This window comes from Thunnus albacares, chromosome 4 (assembly GCF_914725855.1).
Source record: "Thunnus albacares chromosome 4, fThuAlb1.1, whole genome shotgun sequence".
In the NCBI taxonomy this organism is placed as follows: Eukaryota; Metazoa; Chordata; class Actinopteri; order Scombriformes; family Scombridae; genus Thunnus; species Thunnus albacares.
The window spans coordinates 29500162-29510916 of NC_058109.1; the positions used below are offsets into that span (position 1 = coordinate 29500162).

Genomic DNA, 10755 nt, shown 5'->3' on the forward strand with positions numbered 1-10755 from the left:
GTTTTTAATGACTGAATGCCCTCGCTCCTTTTGTATGTCTGAGTTGCCTTGGCGCAATGAACTCTACAAATGGGGATAATGGCACACTTTTGGACAGTCTCTCCTTGAGGGCATTCATGATGTTGCTATCTGTTGTACACACGAAAAGTAGTTGTGTAAGGAATGAAAAAGAGTGCCTGAGAGAGAAGAGAAACGTTGCCTACTTTCACACACCTTCGCACACCTGGCAGTAAAGGCCATCAGAAAGGGGGTTTTATGACTCTGTTAGTTGATCCAACAAGCACTTTGTTTGAAGTATACTTGAATGAAACGGCTATCGCTATATGACAATGACTGCATAATAATTTGATTTGAGAAAAAAAGCACATGTTTCTAAAATGTTAGCTGGTGAATTACAGGGAGCTTTTTTTTTCTAAAATGGATTCAAAATGTTTGGAATGAATCCTCTCAAATTCAGCCATGCAACTTCAGTTGCATGAGCTACATCAGCTGGTTGGCATTTGCATTTACACGCAACACTTGCTGGCAATTATGACATATCCAAAAGGCAGACTGAGCTAATTAAGAGGGTAGCAGCCAGTAAAGACAGTAATTAAGCCTCAGAGACAGTAACACATTCCCTAATCACCGGTTGCTCTTGTCCCCCGAAGACACACTATCTTGTTTGGAATACCCAGAAATGAAGAGCTTTTGCCAGACCCATATGTCCCTGCATCACTTTGCCAAAATTCTGTGCGCAGCATTTATATGTGAAATTCACTACTAGGAAAAGTATGTAGAGGTCAGATATCCTTAATGTAATCTCACACCTTCAGAAAAATTGTTTGCAACTTAATATAAAATCTCTGACTGTCATGTTCTTACCATAAACAAATGTGGCCTGTGCTTTAGAGTGATTAGATTCTTTTTCCACAACGTCAGGCTGAGTTTACCCCCTCCACTTTGCCCTTCCATGAGGACTATGACGTATGTGGTAGGATCAAAGCGGTGTAGAAAAATCCTATGTTCTGAGGTGAACTATCTTTCCGGAGGGATTACAGATTTCTTACTTACCTCATGTGTGAACAACTGTGAAATGTTACGTGTTTCTCTACTTTTAAGCTGCTTTACGACTTGGCTGTCCTCTCATGCTCACCAGGGTCCACCTGTGCACCTGTCAAGACAACATTATACACAATAGCAACAGCAATAGTTGATACACACAATTCTGTACTGTTAGGTTTGTTTTTATTTCTCAAATGAACATAATATCATGTAACGGATGCAATATCGGACCATGATATTAAGTGTACTAATGTAGAATTGTTTCTTTGCATCAAAAAGTATGAGATAATAAACATTTGATTTGGAGCTTAAATGATTATTTGAGAAACAAATTGAATGTTGCTTATAATACTAATTTCAACATTTCTATAGTTGTAAGAAATAGACAATATTGACTACGGCAGGACTTAATGAAGGCAAAAAATGGCTCAAAATTCTCAATAACATGTCAGTCAAAGGTCTCACAAATAATCCCCATTTTAAGTGGGTGGAAGGAAATCCGCTTTCAAACACAGTTATTCTGGTATTTTGTATCTTAACCTAATTGGCTCATAGTTTTATTACAGTTCAAGTCCATTGCCTTGCTGAGTGTCACTGCAACGCAGCACACTGCACTGTAATTTGATTGTGACCTAATCCTATTGGAGGTCTCTGAAGCATAAGTATAAAAGCTAAGGTCAGATGTGTGGTACCAGTCACCCAGGGAGGGTACGAGTGACAGGAAAGGCCAGCTACTAAAGACGACTTTGAAGGTCAGAATGGCAGAAGAGTGGGGAAAACAGGCATTTGCTGCAAGGCGAAACTATGAAGACTCAACAAGAGGATCTGCCTTTGTTTACACAAACAGCAATCATACCAAGGGTACAGTATTGCCATTTTATTTTATTAATAATGTGATGGGCATGTGCATTATATGAGTGATTGTAACAAAAAGTAAGGACCTACAAGGAATGACAGCAGAACTTCAAACCAGAGCAGATCATAATCTATTCATCTTTTGCCAGTGGTCGTCTGCTTTTTAAAGTTAAGTTTTCAATTAGATCCTGATTCAAATGTAATGATGTACTGCTGTTTTTTGCTCACTATTCAGACACTGAATCTGACATCAGAAAGTTAGTATGGTTGAAATTTGTTGACTTAAACTTATTAAATTTGGTTAATTGAGTGTGTTTGGAGGGACGTAATATGTGATTGAAAGCATAACTTACTGAATTCATTAAATTTGGTGGTTTTTTCAGTTATATTTGACATATTTGAGGATTTAGAGCTCGACAGTTTGAAAAAGTAAATATTGTTGCACAGTATTGTCAAACTTAAATGCAAGCATCAGACAGTCCTATTTTCCTCACTAGAAAGCTTATGCACTGTTTACATGAATTCAAGATTTGTGTTATGTACACAAAAGTTAGTACTGTTGCTTCCTATACTTTACAGAATAAGACAATATGAACCACATTAAATTTTAAATCATGAGACTATATGTGAAATTGGTTTGCTTTTTTCCCTAGATCCCTTTGAAGGTCCGAATTACCACATTGCTCCTCGATGGGTTTACAATGTCGCAACACTCTGGATGTTTATTGTGGTCGTTCTATCAGTCTTCACCAATGGTCTTGTCTTGGTGGCTACAGCAAAGTTCAAAAAACTCCGTCACCCTCTGAACTGGATCTTGGTCAATCTTGCTATTGCTGATCTTGGAGAGACTGTTTTTGCAAGTACCATCAGTGTATGCAACCAGTATTTTGGTTACTTCATTCTGGGACACCCTATGTGCATCTTTGAGGGCTACACTGTCTCAGTTTGTGGTGAGTGGTCATATTTTTTTTCTTTTTCATGGAAAGGTATTTGGAAGCAGTTTGCAAAGAGAGGAATTCTTGGTCTTACATATTTCGTTAATTTCCTTTACTGAGTATTGTGCTTCTTTACACAGGCATTACTGCTCTCTGGTCCCTGACTATCATCTCCTGGGAGAGATGGGTCGTTGTGTGCAAACCTTTTGGAAACATCAAGTTTGATGCCAAATGGGCTACAGGTGGAATTGTGTTCTCCTGGGTCTGGTCAGCTATATGGTGCGCTCCTCCCATCTTTGGATGGAGCAGGTAGCCTGTGTTTTTATCTTACAGATACATACATAATAAAGATCTTGAGTGTTTATCAGTTGACATAAATTAAAAGTTGTCTTGCTTCAGGTACTGGCCTCATGGACTGAAGACTTCCTGTGGACCTGATGTATTCAGTGGAAGTGAAGACCCTGGTGTTCAGTCCTACATGATTGTTCTTATGATTACATGTTGTTTAATTCCCCTGGCTATCATCATTTTGTGCTACCTTGCAGTCTGGTTGGCTATCCGTGCTGTAAGTTATCTTACCTGCAGTTTTATACATCATAGAAAGTACATCACAGCCTGGCAGAATCTTATAATGTGCCAATTTATCTATCACAGGTTGCCTTGCAGCAGAAGGAATCAGAGTCAACCCAGAAAGCGGAGAGAGAAGTATCCAGGATGGTTGTTGTGATGATCCTGGCATATTGTTTATGCTGGGGACCTTACACCATTTTTGCCTGCTTTGCCGCAGCCAACCCTGGATATGCCTTCCATCCTCTGGCTGCTGCCATGCCTGCATACTTTGCCAAGAGCGCCACCATCTACAACCCTATTATCTACGTCTTCATGAACCGTCAGGTTGGCACAACAGTCTCATTGTCACATTGATCAACTGCCTTTGTCTAAATCAAAAGTGTTTTGTTTAACTTATTTATTATTCTCTCCCCATCAGTTCCGCACATGCATCCTGCAGCTCTTTGGCAAAGAAGCCGATGATGGCTCTGAAGTATCCACATCAAAGACAGAGGTGTCCTCTGTGGCCCCTGCATAAACCTGTATGTTTTACATGTTGCATGAAAAAAGACCATTATGACTTGTACAGTAAATATTTATTTTCTCTTTTTTCTTTAGCTAGCTTTCTTGCAAATACAAAAAAAAGCACAAAAAAAGCACATAAAGCAAATAAATGCAAAGTATACTAAAAAAGCTTTCCATGCAGTGTTTTTTGTGTGGGCAACACTTGGTACAGATGGACCAGGCTCACTTCTCACAAAGAAGTTTTGGTGGCTTAGAATGTGCATTTGCGCTCTGTGTCACATTTTCTGTCTCATGTTCAAAATGAGCTCCGCAGCCATGGTAACTCATGCCAGAGACCAAACCTGCCAGGGGTAGTTCTTCTTCAGGCTCACAGATCAAAACATGTAAAAAAAAAATCACCTTCTCACCAATCAGCTGTGAGGAAAGTAGTCATCCTTCATACAGGATGCCAATATAGACAGACATCACATATTCATAATTAAGTGAGAAGGTGCAAAAAGCATGTCTTTACACAACAGTTTATTAGTATTAATATTATATCAGAAATAAAGTAGAGGGCTGCAGTAAAGGTGGGTAGCAGCTAAAAAATACATTGCCATAATGACATGATAGCTGGACATTTCAGCATTTAGAAAGAAACTTTTTGGAAAGGTCATTTGTAAATTGTATGTGGCACATGTCCTCACATATCCAAAACATGTTTTCTACAAGCCACATGTGGATAGACATCTGTTGGCTCCAACTAGGTGACATGACAGATGGACCTCCACCAAAATATGGCAGCTAGTTCCAGTAATAAAACTGACCCAGACTACACAAAGTTAGCTCTTAGAGGTATTGAGAAATGAACTATGTGTATGTCACAAGCCATCAAAGCCCTGATTATGAAACAACATATCCATTTTCAATATATCAAACTTTTCTTTTGGTAAATGCCATGCACTTACACATTTTGACCTCAAAATGTAGTGTTATTTGTGGAACTCATGGATGTATTAAGACCATTGAACACCGTATTCTAAGATAGGACCCAATTCTTTCCAATGAAACTTGCTCACTAGGCGCAAACGCCTGGAAAACTTTTTTCAGCCTTCATCAGGCTTCTGCGTTTTTGGGCCTACAGAACATGAATGGCCATAAATTGTTCATTGAAATGGCTCTTCGAGAATTTTCCATTTATAGTGAACCTTATGGCACAAAGGTATGACTCAAATTCTCTTCCCTCTACATCTACATCTTTCCCCTCTCTTTATTGTTTTTAAGGCAACCTCTTGATGAATTAGCATTTCAGAAGTTTCTCTTCCAAATGCCAACGCTAAATGTAAGTACTTAGAATCCAAGAACCCATTATTCAGAGTGAAATGATCAGTTGGGGCACCTGAGGCTTAATGTTCTGCTGGATTATGAGTCTCACCTTCTTCTCACACACTTCCTTCAGTGTCTTGAGCTTGGTGGTCAATCTCCTCTTATGATTTACAGGTGCTCCGACTCCACATTGAAATATCTATTTAAATGCATTTTTAACAACAAAGTATTTATTCTGGATACAAATATGAATATATTATCAGCTTTATTGTAATATTTGATGACATAAAAGTAGTTTTAGAGTAACGTTATTTACATGTATTGTCGTTTGAGGCATTGCTGCTTCACTTCTGTATCCCCCACAAGCTTGAGGCACGGCCAAGAAAGAAGTGGCAACCGGCAGTGCAGTAGTGCCCCTGCCTTACGAAAGTCAGGACAAACTTTTAATTCAGGTCTTGTAGATCTAATATGAATGAAGATTCAGCAACTGGATTGCTTATTTCTCGCGTCAAATTTGTTGAGAAACTGATATCAGTGGAATGCTAAGGTAAGTGAGTGAAGTTTACGTACTTCATACAGCCCTACTGTTCATGCTCAAACCCCATTGACTCACAGAACTAGGGCCCCCAGGAGGGAGGTCTGCAGTTGGACCCTTCTTAGTGATTTTGCAGTCATTGGTACAGCTAGTTAGGAATAGCACAAGAAAACCAAAATTGTAATTTTTGTATAATGTAATTTTGTGATAAAGTGAGCAAAATAATTTTGATTCGGTTGGGATCAAAACAGTTTGATGTGCAGGTGCAGTCGAGGGCCCGCTGACAGACACCAATTTGGGAACCAGTTGTTGTAGCCAAAATACAAACTCTTTTATTTTGAAATATTCCCGGATGTTATGAGTGACGTCACTGTGTGCGCATGTCCACCCTCTTGCCACACACGTGAAGTCTGAGAGGTGGAAAACTGAAGCTATGTCTAAAGCTAGTACGTACCTTTTCGTTGTGTGATTTAATACTTTCACGTAAAATTAACCGTGAACGATTTAAATTGTGTCGTTTCTTGTATCTTACAGAACAAAAACGAGCAAAACGTCTCGGCTTTCTAGGAAAACTGAAGGTAAGCGCTGCCCGACAAATGTTACCCGAGCTAACTTTTAGTGCTCCTCTGTCGTCACTACTGTGGTGACAGAAATATATTCAACAGTTGCCAAATGTATCGTTAAACTGTACGGTAGCTCAGCTTTTTCTTTCAAGAAACTATTATATGAAAACGGTAATGTTATTATTGATAGATGTCTTTCCAGCTCCAGCTAGGTATCAGTGTTGCTGACTGGTGCACTGCACAGACAGACAGATAAACTACTGGAGTGGAAAATATACTGTCCCAACTCCCTTAATCACGCTGCTTACGTGTAAATTTAGCATTCAGCAGCTTCAATGTCACTGTGTTAATCTATAAACAACGCAAACTACTGTGCAGTGTCGATGGATACTATCAAACATACACTGTATGGCAATGACGTATCATCTAAGACTTAAGCACACACACACAACATAAGGCTAGTAAAGAAAATTTCACGTTTGGACATCTGCTGACCATGAGGTAAAAACACAGATCTGTTGCACTACATTTTACCTGATGTTTTTACTTATTAGTCTGATTTTCAAGAGATTTTCAGAAAACTACTGTTGTTGATGGCTCAAAGCCTCACAGATGTGATGTGTACATAAATCAACTGTTCCCTGTTTGCATTGATTGTCTTTTAATGAACTGAAAGAAAAGATATTATTTTAATATTTGGCATGTTTTCCTGTCTACAGACCAAAGATGGACAAAAGGGAGATGCTTCAAGGCAGGCAAAGAATAAAGAGCAGTCATCTGTGCAGCATGTCAAGGACCACAGAAGACCAGAAGAAATCAGGAGGCAAAGGGTGACTTTTGGAAACTCTTGCCTGCACTCAGATTTGAGTTTGCACTGCAAATTATTATTACACTTCTTATTTTTGGGGGTTAACCAATCTCTCGATTTATATTTTTCCTAATTAGCTTCAGGACCTCCAAGAAAAGCAGAAAATCTCTAGAGAACGAGAGCTGATGAAGAGGAGGAATTTGCTAAGCTTTCAGAATGACATCCTACAGCGGCAGAAAGAATTTGAGCAGAGGGTAAATGTCAGCCTGTTTGCGGGAAACTGACTCTATTTTGAATCACTGCATGTTGTGCATCATAATGATTTCTTTTTTTCTTGTTTGTGTTCACAGGAGACAGAGATGCAGAGTTTGGAGAAACATGTCAACTTTGAAAATGAGAATTCAAGAAAAGCATATTACAGAGAATTTAAAAAGGTATGCAGCTGCTTCATACATGATGAACATTATGATTTTTGATGTGTTTTGTACACACAGAATTATCACTGTAATTTGACATTAGATTTTTTGGAAATGGACATTTTGCTTTTTTATTATTTTCTTAAAGGTAGTGGAGGCATCAGATGTGATTTTAGAGGTTTTGGATGCACGTGACCCTCTTGGCTGCAGATGTCCTCAGGTGGAGCAGGCAGTCATTCAAAGTGGAACGAACAAGAAGATAGTGTTAGTGCTTAATAAAATTGGTAGGTTTTGCAATACAAATTTAGAAAGCATGTCTTTTGGGAATTGTCTATATTTTTATATCTTGACTTACATGGTTTTACATTGATTATAGATTTGGTGTCAAAGGAAATCGTGGAAAAGTGGATCAAGTATCTTCGTAATGAGTTTCCTACTGTGGCTTTCAAAGCATCTACTCAGCAACAGTCCAAGAACTTGGTATGTAGTTAAACTATCATCTGAAAATGCTAATTAAGATTCAAATAATTAAAGCTCTATACTAATATTTATGATATTATTTTGCTAAATATGCATTTCACATAAAAACTAAACATTATTTTCTGTCTCCTGCTGTGGGCAGAAACGCAGTAATGTACCAGTGACACAAGCCACCACAGAGCTTCTTAGTAGCAGTGCTTGTATTGGTGCAGACTGCTTGATGAAGCTACTTGGCAACTACTGTCGCAACCTGGACATAAAGACGGCCATCACCGTAGGTGTTGTAGGTAAGCACCACATCCAGTAATACAGTGTTAACACAGGCTGGGTAGTGAAAGCAGCACATCAGTGTCATTCTTCTGTCAGTGTCTACACAGGGTATGTTCATATGTAAAATGTAAGAAAATAGATTTTAAGCTTAAAATTACTTGTATAAAGTGCAAGTTAAGCGTGACCCGTAGTACAGCCTGTGTAGACAGCTGTATTGATTAAAATAGAAAAGTATTTGTTGCTTCAGACTAAAAAATGCAGCTGAAATGTCTCCTGTGAAGACAAACCATACTACATTAGGTTTTCTTGTTTATGACGTAAGATGTCTAAGTGAAATAATTTTTTGCTACTTCTGTTTTGTAGGTTTTCCTAACGTGGGAAAGAGCAGTTTGATCAACAGTCTGAAACGCGTACGAGCGTGTAATGTCGGAGCCACTCCTGGTGTCACCAAGTAAGTATACACTAAGTTGTTGATCCTGTAACTGTGAAGTCCTGCTTGTTTCCTACCTGTTTTAATGATGAGTTTGTCGGACTTTAGATGCCTTCAAGAGGTGCATTTGGACAAACACATTAAACTACTAGATTGCCCCGGCATTGTCATGGCAACTTCAACGACTGATGCAGCAATGATTCTTCGTAACTGTGTGAAAATCGAACAACTTGTAGATCCCCTTCCACCTGTTGAAGCCATCCTGCGACGCTGCAACAAGGCACAGGTATGTTGTTTGCTTTCCAGCCATTTGCACATTGATAGATTGTGTAAGTCGCACACTGCCATGACATCAGTTCTGTTGGATGTGCAGATCATGGAGCACTACGGAGTGCCAGACTTCCACACAGCTCTGGAGTTCTTGGCATTGCTTGCTCGACGTCAAGGCAAACTAAGGAAGGGAGGACTGCCCGACACTGACAAAGCAGCTAAGAGTGTATTAATGGACTGGACAGGGTGGGTAAAATTTAGGATTTTTTTATAGCTTTACAAATGACAATCAACCACTAGCACTGTGTTAATTTCAGCATGTTGTATTATTTAGGGGAAGGATCAGCTACTTCACGCACCCTCCAGAGACACACACTCTTCCTACACACGTCAGCGCTGAGATTGTTACGGAGATGGGAAAAGCTTTTGACTGGGACGAGCTTGAGAAAGGAAATCAGGAGGTTCTGGCAGGTAAAAGAAAACAGGCTCATTTCACCCAAATCCCCCTAAACATTTTTCTCATTTACTTGCAGTAAGAACAATGTCCCAGTTACCCAGAACAGACTTCACTGTCTGTTTTCATTCAGTTACTTTAAAGTAACAACTGGAGCAGTTTTTATCTAAATAAAAGGCCATTGAACAATTTTTTCATGTGATAATTGTGTCACAGAAGGACAACTGAAATATAATACTGTAATAATCAAGTGTTAAAAGACCCCAAAGAAGCAGTAGTAGTTTCAAATTTGGATTTGCTTCTGCTGTGTTTCAGAGTCATCTTGTTCTGATGTCCAAATGGGATTCTGCATGGAAACCACTGGAATGACACAAGGTGGTGGTGAACCACTCTCGTACCTGGAAATGGAAGGAGAGTCAGTGGAAGAGCCAGAATTTAAAGATGAAACTGAATCTATGGAGGATGACAAGGACCCAGAGGTGTGAAACAGTTCAGTCCTTACAGCTTCAGTGTTCACTGAAGTATAACTTGTTAAGCCCCTAACTTTTGTAAAATGTGGTTCATTCAACTCTCGTTATGTCTGATGTCCTGTCCTATTTAAAATAGTTTGGACCAATGACAGTGGAGATAAAATCTCAGAAGTCGAAGACTGATTTACCTGAAAGTGATGCTGCATCCAGGGCTCCAGATTTGAAGGATATCTTGAATGTAGATCCTCTACAGCAGGGCCAAGCACTCCTTGCTGCCAGCAAGAAGAGGAAGAAGCAACAGAAAAGAGCTGGTTTGTATAAACATCAGCCTTAGTCAAATACTAAACAAAATCTTGCCTGTGGTGTGTTCTAGATATGAATCTAAAATCTAATTAAAACCTTTGGAGTTTAAAATCTTAGTTTACTGATCACATACACCCACACAGGTAGGCTTATAATATCGTTTTTGCTTTACCTGTTCTGTATTTAACTATGCAAATTAAATTGATACATTTTTCTTCATTTTCTTTCATCTGCAGACAAAATTGCCACCAAACTCTCAGACACCTTGACATCTGCAATGGACTTCTCATTTTCAGATAGCTGATTAAAATAAAAAATCAAGGAATATGTGTTTGTGTTTTTCCTTCACTGAACACTTTTACAGTTTTCTGTTTTAATGTAAGAAAGATTACTATCCTCCTACAGAACTTAAGCTTCTTGGAACCCTGTTGTTTTCTTTGGTGGCTTTTCACTGGGTGGATTATACTCCGTCTCAGTCACTGTCCTGTGCAAATACTGAAAGTTTTGCCTTTAGTACAAATTGCAGATGTCTTTTGTTATGTA

General features: G+C 39.0%; 2 protein-coding genes and 1 long non-coding RNA gene across 4 annotated transcripts; 2 read left to right on the forward strand and 1 right to left on the reverse strand.

The window, feature by feature from the left end:
• Positions 1-252: 252 nt before the first annotated feature.
• Positions 253-4042, forward strand: opn1lw1 (opsin 1 (cone pigments), long-wave-sensitive, 1). Its single transcript, XM_044348745.1, has 6 exons — positions 253-1905; positions 2553-2849; positions 2975-3143; positions 3234-3399; positions 3489-3728; positions 3823-4042. The coding sequence occupies exons 1-6, from the start codon at positions 1803-1805 to the stop codon at positions 3919-3921; spliced, it is 1074 nt and encodes a 357-aa protein (XP_044204680.1). The 5' UTR covers positions 253-1802; the 3' UTR covers positions 3922-4042.
• Positions 4039-5995, reverse strand: LOC122980607. Of its 2 annotated transcripts, XR_006403061.1 has the most exons (4): positions 5784-5995; positions 5530-5629; positions 5323-5412; positions 4039-4274 (listed from the first exon to the last, which is right to left on the reverse strand). It is a non-coding gene; the product is annotated as an uncharacterized LOC122980607 (long non-coding RNA). The 2 variants fall into 2 exon arrangements; XR_006403060.1 differs by having other exon boundaries at positions 5530-5995.
• Positions 5996-6088: 93 nt separating this feature from the next.
• Positions 6089-10539, forward strand: gnl3l (guanine nucleotide binding protein-like 3 (nucleolar)-like). Its single transcript, XM_044348743.1, has 15 exons — positions 6089-6194; positions 6283-6326; positions 7031-7141; positions 7257-7373; positions 7470-7553; positions 7684-7819; positions 7912-8015; positions 8158-8302; positions 8649-8736; positions 8824-9001; positions 9089-9231; positions 9320-9456; positions 9755-9918; positions 10046-10220; positions 10449-10539. Exons 1-15 carry the CDS (start codon positions 6182-6184, stop codon positions 10514-10516), a joined length of 1707 nt encoding a protein of 568 aa, XP_044204678.1. The 5' UTR covers positions 6089-6181; the 3' UTR covers positions 10517-10539.
• The last annotated feature ends 216 nt before the right edge of the window (positions 10540-10755 follow it).

What these genes read in the sequence shown, in the direction of transcription:
- opn1lw1 (XM_044348745.1), top strand. Translation starts at nt 1,803, where the DNA reads ATGGCAGAAGAGTGGGGAAAACAGGCATTTGCTGCAAGGCGAAACTAT. An exon ending in CCCATCTTTGGATGGAGCAG is followed by an intron (nt 3,144 to 3,233) that starts GTAGCCTGTGTT and finishes GTCTTGCTTCAG; the next exon opens with GTACTGGCCTCATGGACTGA. An exon ending in ACGTCTTCATGAACCGTCAG is followed by an intron (nt 3,729 to 3,822) that starts GTTGGCACAACA and finishes TCTCCCCATCAG; the next exon opens with TTCCGCACATGCATCCTGCA.
- gnl3l (XM_044348743.1), top strand. An exon ending in ATTACAGAGAATTTAAAAAG is followed by an intron (nt 7,554 to 7,683) that starts GTATGCAGCTGC and finishes ATTTTCTTAAAG; the next exon opens with GTAGTGGAGGCATCAGATGT. An exon ending in GACGCTGCAACAAGGCACAG is followed by an intron (nt 9,002 to 9,088) that starts GTATGTTGTTTG and finishes TTGGATGTGCAG; the next exon opens with ATCATGGAGCACTACGGAGT.